A 24673-nucleotide genomic window follows, 5' to 3' on the forward strand; every position below is an offset into this window, starting at 1 on the left:
TAGTTAAAATACAACCAAAGAAAAAGGAATTAAGAATAAATTAACTCGATTGGAAAACTTAACAGAATAATAGATACGGTAATGATTACTAATTAACTGTTGCAATATAGTAATATCCCATAAACACACACTTTGGCAAAAAGACAAATTCAGAAAAACAGATCTGTTCTCACAGGTAATTGAGAAGCCGAGGAAGAGAATCTGCAGTTTTTGACTGTAATCGAGAGATTTGCTTCCACTTCTTCAAGTGCACAGTAGCAACTGCTTAAAGCTAAACCAAAAACTAAAAAAAAACTGTAGAAATCCTGGTCTTTGACAGCTGACCACACCCATCCAGGCTTAAGTCCGGGACATCAGTTCTCTTGCTGCCTGGATGCTGCCTGATCTGCTGTGCTTTTCCAGTGCTGCACTTTTCGACTCTGCATCTATTCCAACTTTTAAAAAAATCTAAGGCCTCACAAGCTGTTTACTCTAGTTGTTTTGGTAGACTGCTCATTCTCTCTGCCTTACAACCTGTCTTCAAACAAAAGGACAAAACAACCTCTTAAAGCTACAGCATCATCACACTATGCCATTGGTCATTGCAAATTGCAGACATACAGCTCTGCGAAGCCGAAGTAATCACAATTGACCTTAAAAGAGGCACCTACAGACTATACAGACTCCACAAGGCTAATGTAAGACTTCCTGGGGTGCACAGGGCCATAGGACTGAATTCTTCTCCAGCTGAAATGTAAGAATACTGCAAGACTTTTCCACATGCAGTGATATCTTCCATGAATGATATGGAGCTGGGATGAAAAGGTTTCATTATTCATTCAGCACTTACACTTTCCGATTGCTTTACCACAACTGAAAGCTGCCATGACGAGAATATTGTGTTCCTGCTGCATTTGAAAGTCCAGATGCCTTGCAAGGATGATTACTGGGAGGTTACCCAATGTAGCCATAACCAATGACTCCATTGCATAAGTCCCTGACTAAGGCTGAGTGCAGATACAATTCAGTACTTGCTACAACCAAGGCCATGGTGTAGCAGACTAGCTGAAGATGAGATTCCACTGCTTATCCAGTCTGGTGGACTTTGTGGTGTTCTCCAGACAGAGTGGGGAGAATAATCCTAGCATGCTGTGTTCTGCTCAACTCGAGCTTGCAAAAAGGGGTTATAAAGGAGTCTGAAGAACTGGGGGCAGCTGGACTGACTTTCATGGAGGAGGACGAGGACAATGAGCAGCAGGAATAATACCCTGAGCATGACAGAGTGCAGTAGGACTGGCAGGACTCAGGTGACACTCAGTTTGGGTAGATGACAACTAATAGATGAGAAGTCATTAATTGACGATAAATCTTTGGTTCTTGATATGTTTGTGTTCTGAGAAGCAAATGCAGCTTCAGTCTGTTTGATAGCTGATCATTTTGAGTGTTTATAAAGAGAAATGAATTTGTTGAGATCACTGAATTCTTCCATGGATATGATGATCCCACATTGAATAATAAGATGCTGAACTACTGTGGACTTTGAGGAAAGAGTAGCAGTAATTTAGAGTGGGATGCAACATTAGGCTGTTGGTAAAGACAGATAAGCTGTAAGCCTAGTCTTAAACAGCAATTGGTGTAGGAACATGCAGTTGTATGTGGAAGGTGGAAGGAGGTGTCAGCTATGTCACCCCTCTGCAGTGAGAAGCTTTGATTGAGGCCACTACATTGATAGTGAGGGGTAGCTCCAGATTACAACGGTTGGCCAGATGCATGTTTCAGGTTCCAAGATGTCAGGAATGACTGTATATCCTGGATAGCTGGGTGTTGATGTGAACTTATGGGCTTGGCAGGTCGGATAATTGGCTAGTACCGGACAAGACGGGTGCAATAGGAGAGTGCTAGGAAATTAGAAGGGCTCGGGAGGATAGTGTGAGAAAAATCACTGACAACCCATGAAATTTGAGGAAATTAATCCTTTGATACTTTATCAAAATATGGTAACATTCAGCCCCATATATCTCAGTTTGTATGTGATATTGTTATGATGAAAATAAAGGATGGGTATTTGATAAATCAAGATGACAAAAACACACCTTTATCAACAGCATTTAATCAATACGATTAGTGGTTCCTGTTTATTCAAATTCTGTTCATATAAGGCTTGATACACCATTGAAACAATGATGCTTCAAAGTAATTGTGCACTCTGTTAACATTCTCAGTTTAGTTTCTAGAGTAATATATAAAACCTCCATATAAACATTTTCAAATAATCTGAAACAAGTCCTTTCTCTTATCCATATGGGAATGGTGGCTGTCAGAACAAAATCAATCCATCACTGCAGATGTATGTGTTTTCCCCTTGCTGGAACCGGTTTTGAATTTGTACTCCCTTTACTATCCTCTCACAAATTACACATAAACCATTTTAAACACTGTAATCCAGGAGGACTTCTCTGTTTTAGTTCAAGGTCACCTCAAGGTTAAGATCAAGTTGTGATGTACAGTATTCCCAAAATTGTTACTAATAAATTACAATACATTTCAAAAGTAATTCATTGGCTGCAGGATGAGTGGAGGTCCTGTCTTCATGAAAGAGAAAATATAAATGCCAAGTCTTTATTCATTCTTTCTGAATTAAATCAGTTCTTAAATATCTTCAAATTTAAATGTAATTGCTTTTTCGCTTCTACTAGTTTGGTAATACTTGTGGTAGGGGATGAAATTTAATGTAATAGATCCACGTTCAGCCCATTGCTCAGAGAACATACATCATTTCTGAGGAGGGGACATGACTGAATTAAGTGCTTGGCAGTGTGACCCTTCCCCAAGATTCAGGATTGTTTAAGGTGGAAATTCCCCATTCAATCCCTCAGAGCTGTTTGGAGACTTTCTGGGGGTTACAATAGCTTTGCCATTCTCATGTGATCCCTGAATCACCACAAAATTGTGGTGTACTTGGAGATCATTAGTGTCAGTTGACTCAGTAATGAGCCTAATTGACAAGTAGCAATACATCCCCCATGGACCCATTCCTACCTCCAATTTAATCATGGCAAGTTTTCCTGCTACCAGGAATTGAACATGTGGCTTCTCCTATGATTAAGTGGGCCTGTTCATTGGGGTTTCCACTGAGGCAGGCTACATTAAATCCAGTCTGGTTAATTCATTTAAATTAAGTGGATCATGAAGCACACAGCAACAAATGACAGTTATTTAGAGAGTGCTAATCCTGAACTGTTTGCAATTGTATATCTTGAGGTTGCATGTTTGATTCTATTTCCATTAATATCTTCGGAAGGACACTTCATGCAGCATTCAACTATCTTTTGGTTAATTTTCTATCCTTCTCAAAAAACAGTCACTTATCCAGTTACTTTGTCTAACCTGGCAGTCTTTAAGAATCTTTGGATCAGCTTAATTTTTTCAAATGAGAGTCTAGACTGTAATATTAGCAAGTTAAACAACAGTGTGAGGAATCAAAGCAAACAAATGGGAAAAAAAAGAGCAAGTTCTTCTCTATAAATGCTGCGAGACCTACTGAGTTATTTTCCAGACTGGTTATATTTCAGATTTCCACGGTAAACTTTGATTGCTTGTGGCAGCATTGTTTCAATCTGGATCCTTCACAGTGAGGAATGAACGTTTGAGGACTCCTGTCCCACTCCCCTCATGAATAGCTGATCTCAGTAATGGTAGCATAGACAATTGCTGTGAAAACCCAAGTCATTCACTAAATAGTGCTCTTAAGTGAAGCAAATCTACCATCCTTACCTGACCTAGTCTACAGGTGACTCCAGGCTCACAGGTAAAAGTAAAGCTTTTGACTCTGGGAATGAGAGAGAATGTGAGAGAGAGAATGTTTGAGAGAGAGAGAGAGAGAGAGAGAGAGAGAATGTTTGAGAGAGAGAGAGAGAGAGAGAGAGGGAGAGTGTGTGTATGTATGTGTGTGTGTGTGAGAGAGAGATGCTTGGTGATGATTTAACATGAGTGTCACCATTTCTCAGTTGAAGGTGAGGTTTAGAAGGTGGCAGTTCTGTTGAAACCTTAATTAATACTGGAACTGAACCATCCTGTTGGTATCACTCTGCATGGCAAACCAGATGTCCAGCCACCTGAGCTCATTGACCTTCACTGTAATGTGGGTGATTTTCAATATTCCTCAATATGAAATGGCCTAGAATGATTCAGTACATGGGCAATTAAGGATGAGCAAAAAATGTTGCCCTTGCCAGCAATGCCCACGTCCCATCAAAGAATTAAAAAAAAACACAGGTGCTTAGAGAGCGACTCAAATTCTGCTCTTTAACTCGTTGTTCCTCCACCTGGTGCAGAGAGGATTCATTTGGGGCCCAAACAAAAGATGGCTCCTTTCTGATTGATGATGACTACCTGCAAGTCCTCTCTTGGGCTAAATGATTCACATAAGTCTTTTTGCCTGTTGATGAGATACAGAGATCTCCTAACCTGGATGGAGGTTGCCAAGCAGCCATGAAGGTGTCCACAGAACTTGGGTTAAAGTGCCAGAAGAGGCTGAATGGGCAAGAGTGGGAGCTGCTTGGGCAATTATCAGGAGCACTGAAAATGTGTGAATGCTGATGAAGGGCATGCTTGTCACACATTTGGAAGCATCATTTTAGTACAGCTGATTCATTATGATGTACAGTTTTATTTGCAAAATATCCAAGGATCAGATGTGGCCAAACCAGCTTAACAATTTTCACCTGTCCAGAGGAGGAAATGCTGGATCTGGCAGTGAATCAGCGGAGTCACACAATTGGGTCAGCTGTGGTTGGAGAATGGCCCTAGAATGGCTGAGATTCCAGGGGTGCATGGGTCTCTCCTGCGAAACTAAAGGAAGTGCATAGTTTGGTGTTTTGAAACCGAGGAAGGCACAGAGAGGTAATTTTGATGGGTTTGGAGTTTGAAAGCATGCAGGATTTGAAGAGGAATGTGTATCTCAATGTCAAAGTGGCTTAAGGTTCAAACTCTGGTTACAATCTCCTGATGTCATGAGTGTGTTTTTTGCCCTCAAAGAAGCCACCTCAAATGATGCTGGCATCAGCCTGCTGCAGCCATGTATTCTGAGGGATCAAACATTAACCTGTGAGGAGGAGGAAGTTCAGAGCATGCAGCATCACATGCTTGTTCCACATACAGCACCAAGAACAACATACACCTTGATGCTTGCATGTGAGTTGGCTTTAAGACATCCACATGCTGGTAAACGCATTGCAAGACTACTGATCAGAGACTGTGATAAAGCAAGCCTCTAGCAGTAGGAGGAGTGCTGAAGGCAATGTAAATGCTGAGCCCCAGGCTGTTGCTGAGCCTCTGGAGTTGCCAGTGATGGAGATGCTGCACACGCAGCTTTTGAGGGTTACGAAAATTGCTCACTTATTACAGCATTGCTTTTTCCACTTGATGTTCCAGCTTCCTTCGTATGTGATGCTTTTGATTTGCATTAATTGTATGCTTTTAAAGAAGTTTGTGTTTATGTGGGTCCCCCTGCCTAACCTCATTTGATATCTCAATATTGCCACCTGAAAGATGGCTGTTGAGTTCCCAGGAGATACCATGAAAAGCTGAGTATGGCAAAGATATTATAGTTGAGCAGAAAATACATTGCTCTTGGAATCTTTGCCATATCTCGAGTATCTCATGCCTCCAGCACACTGACTAGCCCAGCTGACTGACATGGCTCACTTTCCAACTCCTCATCCTCATCCTCAGTGGATATGACAGTCTCCATCAGATTCTCATCTCTTAGGGGCTCCTTCCTCTGGTGGACCAGGTTATGCAAGGCACAGCATACAATGTGAGTGAGACTCAGCAGTAAAATATTGCAGAGCTCCACCTGGTTGGTGAATCTTTTCTGTTTAGAAATGCACCTGGTTGTCTAGGTTGTGGTATTTTTGTCAACAGTGTGTAATGAATCAGGTCTCTCACCTTCAGAATTCCTGTCATTGCTGCAAAACCTCTGATTTTTATTTTTGAGTGGCACTGTCACTGGTAAATCACATTAACTGGATTTAGCTAAAATAACATCTCTAAAACCCATATACAGTGTTGGACACGAAGCAGAAAATTTCACTCTGGTTCCCTCATGATCTCTGGGATGGTTCAGAGGCAAAAGAAAGCAAGACCAGCTACTGTTAATGCCACTAGCATCAGGTGACCAGCAACAATAGATGGCAATCTCCTTTGAGAGCATTTCACACCAGGATATAACTATCATATTGGTGACAGAGTCTTCCAAGGCATGTTCGTTCAGGAATCTGGAGGTATGTTATCCTGACCCTTTAGACATGGTTGATTGAGCAGTGGCTTTAAGTACCTCTGTCTGTCAGTGGGAGGATGAGACAAATGTTTGGAGGGAGACAAGCCAAGTAATAGGATATGTTGAAAAGGTGAGTATAAAGACTCAAAGTGAGACTGCCTTTGCATCGAAGCATTGTTCACCTTGCTGGGTCACTTGTCCCAGGTAAGCTTCCTCCTTCCTCTCCATCTTTCATCTTTGGTGGAGGAAGCTGCTACTAAATGAACAATTCCTATGAAGGACAAGAATTAAACTCCCAATGTTGGGAGTGCACAACTTGATTGAATTTTTTAGATTAGATTCCCTACAGTGTGGAAACAGGCCATTTGGCCCTACCAGTCCACACCAACCCTCCAAAGAGTAACCCATTTCCCTCTGAATGATGTACCTAACACTCTGGGCAATTTAGCATTATCAATTCACCTGACCTGCACATCTTTGGACTGTGGGAGGAAACCGGAGCACCCGAAGGAAACCCACGCAGACACAGGGAGCATGTGCAAACTCCACACAGACAGTCACCCGAGGCTGGAATCGAACCTGGGACCCTGGGGCAGCAGTGCTAACCACTGAGCCACTGTGCCATCCTGTTTGTTTTTTTTATTTCCTGGGAAAGGGTAGTGACCAATTTCAAGCTTAAACTATGGTAAATCAAACTTAAAACATTGTCAGCATTTCCATCTTCAGCATTAGAATCTTCCACTGAACCTTTATGCACCCATTTGCAAATTATCCTGTTACCTGCTGTGTCTCCCTCCAAATCATGTCCATTTCAATCCACATAAAAATTGTGAAGGTAATATAAAATTCAGGTTTATTTCTTTGTTAACCAAATCATTAATTAGTTTATTTTTTTAAATGGAGGGTAAGCTTCTGATTCTGACACCTGCCTGCTTTCCATTGTATTGGAGACCACAATGTTGACTTGGTGAAGGAGGGCAGTTATCACAATTTCTAAACATAAGCTACCTCTGCGTATATCCAGCAGGTAGTAATGGATAGCTACAAAAAGACCTACTGATTACTCCCTTCCCATGCTGAGGGATACTAAGTTAGTGTTTCCATCTTTGCCCTATTGAGAATATTTAACTCTCTGGTTTGAAGGACATAGGGTTATAACTACTGGAATATTGATCCATTTGATTCAATTATAAGTACTTTGGTTGGCAATATTCCTTGGACAGATTTCCCATCTCTTGATAGCAAAGTTTAGAAAAATCAACAAACCTGACTGGGATTCAGAATTTGATTGTTTGAGAGAGAAGTTATTTTTAGAAGATCTCCTAATTAAGAAATGAGTCAGAGGTTTGATCCTTGATGATCACATTAAAAGGAGGGAACTAGGTGAACTTAGACCTGATTGCTGGTATCATATAAAAAGGTCTGAAGACCTAAAGGAACAAGGGAGAAAATGAGGACTGCAGATGCTGGAGAATCAGAGCCAAAAAGTGTGGTGCTGGAAAAGCACAGGTCAGGCAGCATCCGAGCAGCAGGAGAGTCGATGTTCTTCATCATTCCTGAAGAAGGTGATGCATATATTAAGTAATGGTTTGCTGGGTGAGAATTGGTTGTATTAACATGGGTATCTGGTAGTCAGTCAGATGTGAGTTTAATGCAATGTGGCGAAGCCAAATAAAATTCTCACTAGAAGTGTGGACTTGAAATCTGTTGAAATACAATTGCTGCCTAATGGCAGCAGAGGATGGTTGAATTAATTTGCTGAAAACAAGTCCTTGTGAACAACAGAAGAATGAATTTATAGTGTGGACTTGAGTTACTGCTTTACCAAAGACGAAACAAGGTATGGCCTTAGCATTTTCATGACCATACAAAGGCAGGTCAAGAAAGAACATTTTCAAATTTAGAGCTCAATGAATTGAACACAGATGAAGATTTGGACAGACTGTTAATTCTACAGATAAAATTTATCAAAAAGATGCTTTTTTGACTGTTTATGAAGTGTGGTCAGACCTTGGTAAATTTAGAAGACCATTGAAGAGTATATAATGGAATTCAGTAGACTGTATGCAAACCTGCACAGATTTCATTTGGAATCTTCCCAGTCTTTGCTGGCATTTAAGTTTTTGGACTGTGCCATAGTATCGAGTATGGATAGACATCTAGTTTTCACAGAACTTAAATCTGAGGATAAACATACACTGTTGGAACATAGGAAAATTCCAGTGGCATGTGTGGTCCAAAGGAGGCAATTGGCATAGGACAGAAGATGGAGGACACATGAAAGGAAAATTATAACAAATAGAAAAAAGGTCAGAAACATATTATAATCTCTGCTAATGTTCTTACTCTAAATCAGGTCCCAGACTGAAATTTGGCTGAACAGATCATGTCTTGCTTTTTAAAAAAAATCTACCATGGTTGTCTTTCACTGAAACACAAGATGCTGCAGATGAAGTTTAAACAGAAGAGCAGAAGCTTATTATGCAAGAGGAAAGTAAAATAGAATAAAACAAACTATTTGCATATAACAGAAATGGAAATATTTTGAAACACATTGAAAAATACAGTGCCATTAATGTAAACACTATCACTTTACAGTACTCAAACACCAGAAAATTCCACTGCAATATTACATTTATCAGTTTAACTTAACTGTTTCTTTCAATTCCTGTTCTTAACAGTTTCATTATCTCTTCTTTGATTGGTTCAGCATCAATGTTCAGCATCACTCATCATTCCTCAATGAAACAGGTGCACTGAACCAGTCCATGTTCAAATGCAATAAGATCTGAACAATATCTAGGCTTGGGCTGACAAGTACTATTCATACCACACAAATGTCAAACAATGATCATCTACAATAAGAGACAACCTAGCCATTATCCTTTGACATTCAATGGTATTATCATCACAATTCCACACTGTCAACCACTGCCAATGGGTTATCATTGACCAGAAACTCAACTGGACTCACCATATAAACCAGTGGCTACAAGAGCAGGTCAGAGCCTAGGAATACAGCGATGAGTAACTTACCTCTTGAGTCCTCAGAGCCTGCCCATTATCTACAAGGCACAAGTCAGGAGTGTGATGGAATATTCCCCACTTGCCTGGATGAGTGCACTTCCATCAAATTCAAGAAGCTAGTCACCAGCCAGGATAAAGTTGCCCATTTGATTGACTGCACAACCATAAGCACCTACCTCCTCTACCAATAATGCTCAGGAGCAGTGATGTGTTTTATCTACAAAGATGCACTGCAGAAATTCACCAAACACTTTTAGTCAGAAGTTACTAAACCCACGATATCTTCCAAGGACAAAAGCAGCAAATACATGGGGACACCATCTTTTGCAAGTTCCACTTCGGTTACTCACCATCCTGACATGGGAATATAACACTGTTCTTTCACTGTTGCTGCAAAATCCTGGAATCTCCTCCCTAAGGGCATTGTGGGTTAACCTATAGGATATAGACTACAGTGGTTGAAGAAGGCAGCTCAGCACCATCTTCTCAAGGACAACAAAGAACTGGCAATAAATGCTGTTGAGCTAGCCGTACCCATATCCCACAAATAAATAAATTACATGATGTCACAACTTTCTCAGCTTCAAAAAACGTTTTCCAGCTTCTAAATTTAAACTTTTGGATTGGAACTTGCACACTAACATTATTACACTGAGGTAACCTATTTTCCAATAGCTCTAAACCCACTCTCTTCTCCATGAGAACTGTTTCATACATCCAAATTCAACTCGGACTTCTGCAAACTGAAAGCAAACATTCCAAGCTATGAATATTTCCTCTGAACAAAATGAAATTACCTGACCTTTTGAAACTGAAGGTAAGCTTTAGCCACTCTGTCTGCTTGTAAAACTCCCCCAATAAAAATAAATTCCTATTATCACCCCAGTCTCTCTCTTCCTTATCATATACACAGATCAAAGCCCACACACCACTAGTTCAAAATTAAAGCTTAAAATAAGTGATTTCTATGTATACCACACATTTTATATCACAACTGTGATAGATAATTTTGAGAAACAGGGAGAATTCGGAATTTACAGGAAGAGCATGAATCCCACAAATGCTCAGGGTGTAATCAAACAACACTTTAGGTGTGATTCCAAGTACCCCTATACCATGAACTGTCCTAATAGCCCTAAATTAAAAAAAAACTAAACATGAAACAGAAGGATCGAAGGGAGAAGGTAGAGACATAGATCAAAAAAAGGGCATTGTGTTGGTGACAAGAAGGTTTAGCTCAGTAATGAATGTCCTGGTAGCAGAGCTTTTCAACTGTACAGTAATCAGCAGTGGATGGAGATCTACAGTGTGCAGAAGTGACTGGCTAGAATGCTTCCTTGACTCTCTGATCAATAAGAATTAAGATAAATTTAAACATTTGCGAGTTCTGTAAGTTTCGGATTTAGAGATAACTTGTTAAAATCTTTAAATAGGGTGGTTATTCCTTGTCAAGTAGAATTATTATTGTTGTATTTGTTGATGGGATGTGGGCATAGCTAGCCGAGCCAGCATTTATTGCCCATCCCTAATTGCCTCGAGGACAGTTTAAAGTCAACCACCTTGTTGAGGGTTATTAGCACGGATATAGTGCATAATGAAATACTGTTGTTATCATGTAGGTATCAACGAAGGAAGAACAGATGATACTTGACGTGAAAAATGAAAAAGCTGATGTATTTGAAAAATTTTTGAACTTGCAATTTACACAGTCAGGACACTATTGTATTTCTTTAATAGAAGATACCATTCGACAAAATAAATTAAAACAGTGTTACTGACATCAGGGGATGGAATTTGAAAGGCAAAAGATAATTGTATTAAATTTACAGAGGCAATTTGCCATCCATCCTCTAAAAGTTTTTAAAAATTAATGTAGTATGATAAGTTCACAGAAGAGAAAAGTAATAGATGTCAGATTTGTAAGAAATATCAAAGAACACCATCACAGTCTATAGTAAAGAGATAGCAAGAGATTTCAACAAGGTGGTGACTAAGAATTTAAAGATATGGGTTAAAGAAAAAATATGCATTAATTTTGCATTTTGTAGATTTAGGAACCAGATTTTGTCAAGTCAACAATAGTGCATTGTAAAGATAAAATAATTATGGGTAAGGAAATAAAAAGGTATCCACATTTTGGCCACTGACAAAATTTCTTGACCAATAATGCTTACGAATGATGTGTGTGGAGATGTGTAAATAAGAACATCATCGTTATGCATTAAGCAGCAGAAAACCCTTTCATCAAGGGGGAATGTAAAAGGAATCATATAGTAATAGATGAAAATTATTATATGCACCAGTGTGGACTCTACACACTGAGAATCTGTTGTAGATGGTTGGAGAATATAGCTGTATCAGTTAGTTTTTGTTAGGAACCCTGAAATTCCATTAGTACGAAGTGATCAACCCCCCAGTTTGAGAAGGGACTATAATTAATTCTACTTTCTCAGAGCATTTGAAAGTACTGCATACAGGAGAAAAGGCTTTTATTCAAGTCAAAATCACAAAGTATTCAGCAAACCTTAAGATAGAAGGTAAGGCCTTTGGAAACCAGTTTCAACATGTGAGATATCGTTTATTATAAGAGGGGCTTAAAGAATGGAAAGGCCTAGGAAGGGTTGTTGGTAAAGATGGGAAATAGTAATTGTACAGCATGGGAATCAGATTGTTAGGGTATGGTCAAGGTTGCTTGGTATGGATTACAAGTTATCAGAATCTGAAAGAGTAATAGAAAATAACAAGGAACCAGGTACCACGCATACCCAGATAGTATACAACTATAAGGACCAAACTGCTACAATTGCCATTTTGTCTGAAGATGGACAGATCAGTTCTGATGATCAATATGAGCCTATCACTACCAGAAGTGTGTATGAAAGCCAAATATTTGCCAGAAGGAATTAATCAGTAGAGAAATGTGACCATTATAAATAACGATGTGGAAGTGCCAGTGTTGTACTGTGGTGAGGTGAACAAAGTTAAGAATCACACAACACCACATTATTGTCCAACAGGTTAGATTATAATCTGGTGTTGTGTGATTTTTAACATTACAAATAAAGCAGGTAAGGTCACAGGAAAATATAAAAGCTGGATGAATATAAGAAATGTGGGGCAGGAGGTTAGGTCCATCGGTTGAGAAAAATGAATATATTTTTAAAAATACAATAATGGAAGGCAACAAAAAGAGAGTGTGCATTGAAACTATGGGTTTGGGAGTGAGTAAGGCCCTTAAAAGAGTTCATGATCGGTTGAAAGTTATCCTGTTAATAGAAGTGGGAGGTGAAACAGTAGTAGTCAAACAGGAGACTGATAGCAAGATAGTTTACCAAATATAGTATAAACCAGGAAAACTACTAGGAGCAGAACATCATGTGATAGGGTAGTCTTAGTGGCCATGAACAAACTGGAAGACAAGTTAATAAATAATGCCAAACAATGAGAACTACAAAGGTGGAGAGAAGTTGGAGTGTACACCGAGATTCCAGATAGGGGACAACCAATGCATATTGTCAATATGCATGGAAACGTTGTCTCCTTCTGGGACTCACTAAAGCAAGGCAAATGGAATGAGGTTTTGAATCAAAACTGGGGGTGAAATAATAAGAGTAGATTCAACAACAATTGGAAAAGCAATTCTGAAAATTTTCTAGGCTTTGTTAGCAACAAATATTTGGGAATCTTAATCAAATGTTGATCAAATGATTAAAACTGCATTTCTGAAGTGAGATCAGTTTCAGAAGGAAATATTTCTTTGTCTTCCAAAATAGGCACTAAATGCAATGGGAATACTTCAGATGTTAAGTAAATGCTATGCAGCCTAAATAATGCCTCTTGAACTTACTTCCTTTCAATAAGGTCTGTCTTATTGAAATTAAGTTGTCTTCAGTTAAAACCAAAATCTGTCACACTTATTTGCATCATGAAGGCAGCTCTCAGTTATCTTTATGATATATGGAGGTGATGGTTTTACGGGTTGGGTGCAGTGACTTTAAAAACATTGTCATAAATGTGTTTAAAGCTGAATTCAAAATATGAGGTCAGCTTGTAGGGCTTTTAAGTATATTGGATTAGAAATCAGGCAGAGTGGATCAAGTGTCACGTTTATCAGCAAACTTATTTGGAAAATGTTAGCCCTACTGATTGTAGTTAAAGTCACAAAACGATGCAATGGCTTCCATGGGTAAAATGGATAAAGTCACAGTGTTAAGGGGCTGAAGGAGGATATTTGGCCCATTGTTCTGCCCTAGTTTTATTACCTTGCGACAATCTCCTGTCTATTCCCCATGTCCCTGCACATCATTTCTTAAAAGGGGGTCAGTTAGCTCAGTTGGTTGGATACCTGGTTTGCAATGTAGAGTTTAATTCCTGCTTAATTAGAGTGAAACCTGACGCATGGTGACCCTCAGGTTAAACCACCATCAATTGTCTCGCTCGAATGAGATAGCAGCCTAGTGGTGACTTTATCCTTTTTGTACTATTTCTATCCAACTAATCATCCAATGCCCTCAAGTGTCTCAACTGAACCTGCATTCACAACATTTCCAGACAGTGCATTCCATACTCTAACTACACGCTCATTGCAAAACATTTTTCTCACATCACCTTGCTTCGTTTGCACTTTAAATCTATGCCCTCTCATTCCCTTTTCTTTTACACTATTCAGCCTACTCATGATTTTGAAAACCTTTATCAAATCTCCTCACAGCCTTCTTCTCTCCAAGAAGAATAGTTATCCTCATAACAGGAGTTTGTCATTCCTGGAACTATTTTTGCAAATTACCTTTGCACCCACTCTAATGCATTCACATCTCTCATATAATGTGCCCACAACTGTGCATGTTTCTCTGGTTGAGGTCTAGCAAGTGTTTTGTGCAAGTTCAACATCACTGTCCTGGCTCTTTTAGTCTATGGCCTATTAATAATGCCAAAAATATTATCCTTTATTAACCATTGTCTCCATCTGTCCTGCCTCCTTCAATGATCTGTACCCACATACAACGAGGTCTCTTTGTTCTTGTACCTCTTTAGAATTTAATCCCCTATTTCATAATGTTGTTCTGATCAAAGTGCATCACCTCACACTTCTCTGCATTAACCTCATTTGTCACCTATCCACCAACTCCACTAATGTTAGTCGTCCTTTTCAAATTCAATACTTCATCCTCACAGTTTACAATTCTTCCAAGTTTAGTGCTTTTGAAATTGTCCCCTGTATACCAAGATGCAGATCATTAATAGATATGAGAAAAAGCCAAGCATCACAATACTGATTCCTGGGAAATTTCACACTACAAATCATTATCCAGCTAAAAACAAAACATTAATTTACTACCATTCTCCGTTTCCTATCACCCAGCCAATTATGTATCCATGTCGCTACTGTCCCTTTTATACCATGACCTATAACTTCCCTCACCAGTTGTGTGAACTGCAAAGTCCAATAAGATAGCTGAATTGGCTCAGCATCTAAACACAGGCATATATTCATTTTAAGTATTAGAATTGAGTAGAACTATGGAAACTCCCAAGTTATCTGTGCTAACAAAACTTAGAAAGAGCTAAAAATGAAGCATTGTGTTTTGGAATTGTGAACACTGGAAAATGCGCAGGAACATGAAACTTGTTGTTCATGGGAATATTTCTTACATACATCTCTATGATGAGTGGAGGGTTTATAATATTTAGATCAGAAGACTATTAAAAAGCACTTTAGAAGCAGAAACTCCTACTCTTGGCGAAGCAGCTGATTTGATGCTTTTCATAGCAAAATTACTGGAAGAAATACTAAAATGGGATTCAGCAGCAAGACCCATTGAGTGCCATATTGATAATATGTAACTATATGATAATGTACACACAATGAAATGAGTGAAAAAAAGACTCAGAATCAATATTGCAATTTTATAACAGATGCTGAACAATGGGGGGAATCTCTAAACTGAAATGATGGATAACAGCAGCCAGCTGTCTGATTTTTCTACAAAGAAAGACACGAGCTCGAACAAACTGTTGGACATACTGGAAAAAGGATGGTTGGAGCTTTGTGCAAAGGGAACAAGGAATATGTTGTAATTTTGTATATTTTATTTTGTTTATTTTTAATTAAGTATATATTGATTTATTTAAAATGATAAAAAGGAATCTGTTATCATTTACTAAGTTCTGAAGGGATGCCCGAGATCTAATACAATGAGGGAACAGGTGAAGAATATTTTAATTAAAGGTTAAATGGGTGTGAATTGGTTCTATAACTATAGCCCATAATTGGGTTTGCCCATAATGGGCTTTGTACGTAAATATTGAATTGGTTACACAGATGTTTTTGCAGGTGTGGTCAGTCATTAAAAAGACAAAAGAAAAAGCAACAGTGATTTTGTGTGGTGGGAAGGTCACTCAGTTGTGTGTGATAACAGTTCAGTGTAAAAAAAGAAAAAAAATCAGTTAGATGTAGGTTTTATGGAGTGTTAACTAAATGGAGCTCTCAACATAAGTGTGGACTTGGATTCTTTAAATAGTTATCTTCTAGAGTATAACACTGTTACGGTAAGGCCCAATTTGTGAGTATTACAAATAAGGCTGTCACTTCATTTTTCTTTATTTAAGGAGAATTTACTGAAGAGACCAACTTATTGCTTGAATCATGTTTAATGTTTTGTAAATACTTCCCCATTCTTGTGCCATGAGCTATTCCCTAGCAAACACCATGACTAATGAGTCCATTCTAGGTTCCAACCTATTTTGCTCAGTAAGTAGTTTATTTGCAGTTTAGTAAAACAATTTTAAATCAAACTATCCATCAGTTTACATCTCTTTTTCTGTGGTATGTCAGATTTCAATTTGGCATCTCTTACTCATTCAATCATAATGAAGAATTTACTGCTTTGTTGTCATGTGTTCCATCTCACTGCTCTTGGGCCAAATATAGGAGTATTGTAAATTACTATATATTATGTCAAGTCATCAATTTTATTTAGCTGAAATAATTCAATAGATCATATAAATTTCAGTCTCTTTCACAGTTTGTATTTGTATGATCTTTAACCAAACAAAGGACTATGAAGATTATTGAGGCCTCAATATGGTCCCAAACAAACAAAAGGGTGAAAACTGACATTAATCTTTATATGTTTATCATGACGACTGCCACTTCACAACTTGCTTTGCGCTTTGATTTATGGAAAATTTACTGATGAAAGCATCTTATTGTTTTAATTATGTTTCATGTTTGGTAAATTGTCCCCTATTCTGAAAAATGTGTTGCTAGAAAAGTGCAGCAGGTCAGGCTGCAAAGGAGCAGGCGAATCGACGTTTCGGGCATAAGCCCTTCTTCAGGAATGAAGGGCTTCCTGAAGAAGGGCTTATGCACAAAACATCGATTCTCCTGCTCCTTTGATGCTGCCTGACCTGCTGCGCTTTTCCAGCAACACATTCTTCAGCTCTGATCTCCAGCATCTGCAGTCCTCACTTTCTCCTGTCCCCTATTCTGGTATCATAATCCATAACTTAGTAAACAGGATGGCGAATGAATGGCTCCCAGGTTCTTGTTCATGTTGTTGTCATGATTATATCTTTAATATACATTTCCATAGCATTGGCTTTCCAATGTACATCGATGACCACCACTTTCTGATCATTGATAAACTACCGGGCTGTTTATCTTACATTTAGGACTGAAGGAGCTGAAATTTTGTCAAATTAAATGTTGGGAAGAATTAAGCCATTATTTTCTTCACTACTACCCCAACTCTCCCCCACAAAAAAAGAAAACATAACTCATTTGCCTGTCTACCAACTCCACGCCTCTGGCAGCAACAGTCGGACACGATACTAGTCTGTCAAAAAGATAATATCATATTTGACCTTGAAGTGTGCTTACACTGAGACTGCTTCTTTGAAATTGCCCAACTTTGTTTCTATCTCAGCACTTACAATGCTGATGCCACATTTATTTCTTTGTGACTTTTAGGTTTGACTATTTCACTATCTCCCGCATTATACTAATTATAAATGGTCTGAAACTTAATTTGCACCAACACCTGTCTACATATGACGCCTGTTTTGTGAGTCACTGCTGTTTACACCACTCTTTGCAGAACTGTAGAAGACTATCTTACCTGTATAAATTCCTTATATTCGTAACAAGAGAAGTTAGTGCAATATATTTTGGAGAAACCACAAGATTAGTTGCAAAACATTTCTGTTCAGTTTCAGAATTGCTTTAGGATCTAATCGTCATGTAGCAGTTTTCCAAATCTTATTAATATAATACATGTTCTCAGCTTGAAAATAAATTGTCCACCTCTTTGGCCATTTTAAAAATATATACAAAGTTTTAAATAATTAAGAACTCACCGTTGTGTGACTTTGGTAATTCAATTACCAGTTCACTGAATTGGGCAATAGTTTGGCAATATGTGGGTTGACATGGGTAAATTCCAAACCATCAAATAATCCCAAGGTGGTTTCGCTTTCAGTCTCCATCTAAAAGCCGGTCCAACCCACAGTATCACAACCTCTCTCACAAGAAGGGAATGAAAACAAATCAAAAATCCACACCAGCCAGAACAGGGTTGAAATTCTGTACTGCTGGTAGCAATCTGATCCACAGTAGCCATCAGCTAACTGATTCAAGGAGTCCAAGTTGCTGCTGCAATGTACCATTTTACATGTATGATGCAGCCATTTCAAATTAATCAGCTTCCCAATGGGAGGGTTATGTTAAATTACCGCAACTGTATTAACCTTTTATAATTACAGCCATGGTGTAACATTTAGTAAAATCAGGAGACTTGGGGGCAGGGTAGTGTAATTAAATTTGTTAAATGCAAAAACGACTTTCCAGCACGAGTGGTCTATATGAAAGAATTGTAATATTTCTTAAGATTTTAAATACCAAATTAGGCAAACATAAGATACAGTTTCTTCATGAAACTTTTAAATACTGAGCAATAAATATTTTTAAAAACTATCCACATTTAAAAAAAGAAAATTTATATTCAGACAGAAGTAATTTTCTTACCTGAGAACATAATTGACCCAGATGACATTTTTTTCAGTGGCATTTTTTGCATTGAATGCAATAGTGGCACTGGACTGGATCCAAATATAGCCTCCATTTTTCTGCAGCCAGCGATAGTACTTAGTTACACATTGCCCTTTATTCAATACTAAACAAAAGAGATCAATTTCTATTAGGAAGAGCAGTAATGCAGAAGGGACAATTATAATTGGCTATATTACACAAAGATTGGCCCACATACTCTTATGTCACTGTCTTTCTAATGTATCTCTCATGTTTAATTTGTAGATTATGATATACACAATAGCAAACTGGATTGAATAATCATCACCTTTTTCTTACCATTTTTATTTGCAGGATAACATTGAACATTACACATAACATTGAAAAGTCTTAACCACCAATAAAAGCCTAATGATTCTAGTTATCTGATTAAGTGTGGTAGGAATATCATTGATAAATATTTGTTCACTACTATTTGCTTCACAATCTGTGGAAACAAATATTATCACTTGTGCATTGCTACAAATATTAATATGGTAAGTATTACTGCATGCAAGAACTAATTACAATCACTAATGGCTATTGCCATTTGTTTAAATATAGTTAACCAACTGTTAATATGAAACTTTTAGAAGAATGTCACAATCAATTCTGACTCATCCATAACAGGTTTTCAATTACATAATAATTCTATTACAAAATTTGACCACATGGGGGTGCATTTTTCTTTTGAGACGAATCACTCCAGAAGGTCTGTGAAATATACAACTGCTATACTTCTGCTTAAATGAAGAAAGCCTAATTACAGTAATAAATCTGATCACCTTAGCTGTGAAATGGTTTTGTCAACTGATACATATTTCCATTAATCATTTGCAACTATAAATTAGAAAAAGATGGAATATTTCAGAGCAACATACATCATTTACCAGTATGTCCAATCTGTTTGTTTAATTGCAACTAATGAGTGTCAAATGTACAACCACTGTTGAAATTTTCTGCAAGGAAGCTGAAAAATCATTTTCATCTTGGGTAATGATTTTCAAGAAAAAAATTGGTTAATCCTCTAGTTTGTTTGTCAATAGATGTATTATCTGCTTAGAAAATACAGAATTTGCATAAATGATATACAAATCTGTAGAAATAATTTAAATTCATATGACAGTGCATCTTATAAAATGATAAATGTTTTAGAAAATGCACAGTTTCAGCAAGCTGACCTTAGTGCAACCAGGCACTAAGATTACCTTTACTATTCTTGGTTACACTTTCTGACGATTAATCTTTCTGTAACGGAACTGCACTAACGCTGTATTTAGATTAAGAGTTTAGGCAGCGAATGGATCCTTAAGTTTACTCTCATCGCACAAACAGTATTGAATCAAATATATACTAACTTAAACACCTAATTAGCAGAATTTAAACCAAGTGTCAGTGATTGTTGTGAATACTAATCTCTGCTAAAACTTAAAGCACTCCTCTTCACCATATCTTTTATTACAATAAACTGCTTCAGAACGTAGCTGGAAACAAAGCCTTAGTGAGTCACTTTTGGTATTGGGTGTGATTCTGGTCGCCTTCTTAATGGAAGGATGTTGGGAAATTTGAAAGAGTTCAGAAAAGATTTACAAGCATGTAGCCAGGGTTGGAGGATCTGAGCTATAGGGAGAGGCTGAACAGGCTTGGGCTGATTTCTCTGGAGTGTTGGAGGCTGAGGGGTGACCTTATAGAGGTTTACAAAATCATGAAGGGCATGGATAGGATAAATACACAAGGTCTTTTCCGTGGGGTGGGAGTGTCTAGAACTTGAGGGCATAGGTTTAGGCTGAGATGAGAAAGATACAAAAGAGATCTAAGGGGCAACTTTTTCATGCAGATGGTACGCGTATGGAACGAGCTGCCAGAGGAAGTGGTGGAGGCTGGTAAATTACAGCATTTAAAAGGCATCTGGTTAGTTATCTGACTAGTAAGACTTTAGAGGGATATGGGCCAAGTGCTGGAAAATGGGACAAGATTAATTTAGGATATCTGGTCGGCATGGAAAAGTTGGACCGAAAGGTCTGTTTCCGTGCTGTATATCTCTGACTCTGTCACATGATTGATAAAGTGGTGAACAGAAATCAGAAAACTGACCTTTGGCTGCATTTAATTCAACAGCAAAGTGGCGAGTGTGAATACTGAACCAGGTTTTCATTAGCTGGATATTCCATTTACATATAGCTTTCATTTTGCTTTAGCAGTAGCACTGATTTTTTTTATCACAGAAGATTTTTAAGTTCAAATTTTGACTCTGACTGGTATTCAGCGTTGCTTTTCATATTCGATGGGTTCTAAGAGAATCTGCTGTATCAGCCATGGTACTTCAGAGGTGTAGTCAATTTTGGGGGATTGTTGGAAGGAGAAAGAAATGACTGGGAACAATCTTGATTCTATTAGAAAATAGTTTTGCTTATTGTCATGTTAAGGATTTAACCAGCACTAGAAGAGATGCGCAGGAAGATACAATTGCAGAGTACCAAAAATTACATGTCGATGAGCACAAACTTACATGAGCAAGTATGTCTAGATTCATACAAGGATGAATTGACAGTAGATATTCTGTGCTTTTAACTTGCTTATCAAAGCAACTTGTTGGTTGAAGTTTTGATTGCTGATGCAATCTTCCATTTTCTGGATTGATCAATTAAGCAACCACTGAAATGTCTCCACAATGATTTTTCCGTTTTTGTAATTCTCAAGTTGAACAAAGGCACTATTGTACTCAGTTGGCTGTCTGCCTAGCACAGTGATACAGTGATGAAAGCTTTGAGACTGAAGAATACAAAGGACATATAGGAGGGTGGGAACAGGTGACAATCTTTTGGGTGGAGGTAATCCTGACAAAGCCAATGCAGGCTTAAGTGAAACATTATCCAAGTCGCACAATTGCTGTACAGTTACCTTGATCAGTGTTCTGGTGAGGTTTCATTCATCGTCTTCTTTACCTCACTGTTTGACATTGACCTTCATAAACTTAGTAATATGAAAATAAAGAATTGTAGATTTTGTAAATCTGAAATACAAACACAAACACAAACACAAAGTTCTGGAGAAACTCAGGTCTGTCAGCATCTGTAGAGAGAAAAAACATTAATGTTTCGAGTTCCAGCGACCATTCGTGAGAACTTCTGACAAAGGGTCACTGGATTTGAAAAATTAACTCTATTTTTCTCTACAGATGTTGCCAAATTTGCTGAATTTCTCCATAACTTTCTGTTTTCCCTTACAAACTCAGTGCTTGATCCAGTCATGTTGTTTGTTATTTATTTAAGTTATTTGGATGAGAGTTTAGCAGGAATGTTCAGTAAGTTTGCAGATTACTAAACATTGGTGGTATAGCAGACAGGAAAGAAGGTTATCTAAAATTACAAATGGATCTTGATCAAATGGGCCAATTGGCTGAGGTGTAGTTGATGGAGTTTAATTTGGATAAATGCGAGATATTGCATTTTGGTAAAGCAAACAGGGACAGGACTTACACAGTTAATGCTACGGCCCTGGGCCATGTTGTCAAACAGAGAGACCTAAGGGTTCATGTACATAGTGTACAAGATGTTTAGCATGTTTGCATTCATTGCTCACACCATTGAGTATAGGAGACAGGGTGCCATGTTGAAGTGGTACAGGGTATCAATGAAGCCACCATGGTTTGGAAGTCAGTTCTGGTTGCCCTGCCATAGAAAGGATATTAATAAATTGGAGACAGTTCAGAAAAGATTTACCAGGATGCTGTTGGACTAGAGGGTTTGAGGTATGAGGAGAGGCTGGACAGCCCTCTTTTTTTCACTGTAGCGTAGGAGGTTGAGAGTGATCTTATGGAGGTTTATAAAATCTTGAGGGCAGAGATGAGGTAAATAGGGTCTTTTCTCTCTGGTGGGGGAGTTCAAAACTAGGGGAATATTTTTAAGGTGAGAAGAGAAAGATTTAAAACAGACTAATGGGCAACATTTTTCACACAGAAGGTGGTTTGTATCTGGAATAAACTGCCAGAGGAAGATGTAGATGCAGGTACAGTTACAATGTTTAAAAAACACTTTGACAGGTACATGAACAGGAAAGATTTAGAGGGATGTGGGACTAGATTAGTTTTGGGAAACTTGCTCGGCATGGTTAAGTTGGACCAAAGGGTCTGTTTCTGTGCTGTATAAACTTTATGACTATACCAGATAATAGTGTTTTAATGCAAACTTTGCAGGTATCTGTATTTCAAATTCCTCCAGATTTTCTCAAAAAATTATATTTGAAATCTAAAAATGGATAAGAAATCTAGAGTGAAATATTAGATTAGATTACGTCACAGTGTGGAAACAGGCCCTTCGGCCCAACAAGTCCACACTGACCCGTCGAAGCGCAACCCACCCATACCCCTACATTTACCCCTTACCTAATACTACGGGCAATTTAGTATGGCCAATTCACCTGACCTGCACATCTTTGGACTATAATATTATTTGATCCTGGAACTCACAGTGTTATTATTTATTGGCCTGGTGTGAAATTATCAGCTTTCAGCATCATTACGCCTCTGAAATTGACAAAAACTTCTGGAGTTTGCATTTGTACAGTTAAAAGTAGAAATTCAAAGATGCTGCCAATCATTCCGTGCTTCTCAAAACTACTACTAAAATGTCCTAGAATACACTCAAATAGGAATCACTGAACTCACACCAACTTCCACTTTTGCACTATTAGTTTTGCTATTATTCTCACTGTTAAAAGTCTTATAAGAAGTTACACCTCATTGAAAGTGTTAAAAATCACACAACACTGCAGTGCTCTGAAACCTTGTACTTCCAAATAAACATGTTGGACTACAAACTGGTGTGTGATTTTTAACTTTGTCCACCCATGTCCATCACCAATACCTCCATCTCATTGAAAAAGGGACTATAGGTTTTTAAAAGCATGCCAATTTTAGCAGTACTTCGGAACAACTTCTCTGGTTCTGAAAACCTAATGTATGTTTGTGGGATTTTAAATTTTTCTGTTATGATAATAAGTTCAATGTAGTTTTTTTCAACAATGTTAAAATGTGATTAAGGGAGAAACTGAAATGTCATTTGTATGTCCCAATCTTTATTTTCCTCTCTAAAAATAATTTTAAAAAATAAAATGAATGTTTTTAACTTCTTGGTTTTCTACCTTTGAGAATCCTTTCATGCAGGCTGCTTCCTTTTTTTTAACAATACTAGATTCTAGGCGTTCCCATGACAGAGTGCTAGATTCAAATTAACCTACAACCTGTTTTGCAGTCATCAGCAATTGACCTGATTTTGCCGCGGACTGCAAAATCTGGCTAAAGGTGTTCTTTTATGATTCTACTCAAATTTCCAATTTGGATGTTGCATTAACTACAGCATTATTTCAGTATATCTTTTAAAAAGAAATTTGTTCTTTCACTTAATGTTATGTCAAGATTTGACATTTTAAGCAATTACTGAATCAAATGACCAAAATAAACTATTGACTAAATACTATCATCTTTTGTAGGCAACTTGTACTTTACAGAAAATGTGAAGTCACCCATCATGTGATCCACAAAATTACAGTCTTTTTGACAAATAGTTTCAACTTTCAGCGTGTTCCTATGTCCTCTTTTTGCTGAGTAGTAACTATGAGTGACCATTGTGTTTCTCAGTTCTTGGAAAATTAATTAAATCTAGTGTGTTCTGATGATCCTTCTTCTCTCTAGTTATTCCATGGCATATCACTTGGAATCCTTAGATGATTGTAAGATGCATCTTTTCGATTAGAGACTGTCTCCCTTCCACATCCAGCTGGAGTAGCTCTACAAATTCAAGCAGCTTTTCTCTCCATTTTGCCCTCTGGATACTGCTATCTTTGATTTTCATTGATTTATGTAGAAGTCTGTAATATCATCACAAAAAATGCTTTTTCGGCTCTTTCCCATAGTGACATAAAGCATATTCACCTTTTGTTCAGATAGAAATACTAATTGCTTAATTTTGACTCTAAGCTCTCTTTTCAACTTAGAAGTAAATGGGAAGTTTACAGCACAACTGTTTATAACCTGATACTTTTCTCAGTCTTTGGGAGACTCTATGTCTAATCATTGCAAACACAGAGACTGCTGCCATTGTCTCCAAATATAAGTAACAAGCAAGTTAAGCCTTCCTTTGATCACTAACATTAAGTCATCTTTGTTTACAACAGGTAGATGGCAGAACAGGTCACATGACCCCTTTAGATATGCTACATTTAAATTTACTGTCCAAAAAAACCTTTTATCTCTCAATTGTTACATATTTAATAATGAATATTATTGGATTTTCATAATATACTAGAAAATCTGTTGTAAA

General features: G+C 37.8%; 1 protein-coding gene across 7 annotated transcripts in view; it reads right to left on the reverse strand.

Moving 5' to 3' along the window:
• The window catches only part of npas3 (neuronal PAS domain protein 3), a 1321930-nt gene that overhangs the window by 13452 nt on the left and 1283805 nt on the right, over positions 1-24673 (reverse strand). For all 7 annotated transcript variants that reach the window (XM_072568956.1, XM_072568955.1, XM_072568959.1 and 4 more), the window contains one exon: positions 18312-18459. In XM_072568956.1, the coding sequence (XP_072425057.1) occupies positions 18312-18459 (148 nt within the window). The remainder of the gene's footprint in view (positions 1-18311; positions 18460-24673) is intronic.

Source organism: Chiloscyllium punctatum, chromosome 4, assembly GCF_047496795.1.
Source record: "Chiloscyllium punctatum isolate Juve2018m chromosome 4, sChiPun1.3, whole genome shotgun sequence".
NCBI classification, from domain to species: domain Eukaryota; kingdom Metazoa; phylum Chordata; class Chondrichthyes; order Orectolobiformes; family Hemiscylliidae; genus Chiloscyllium; species Chiloscyllium punctatum.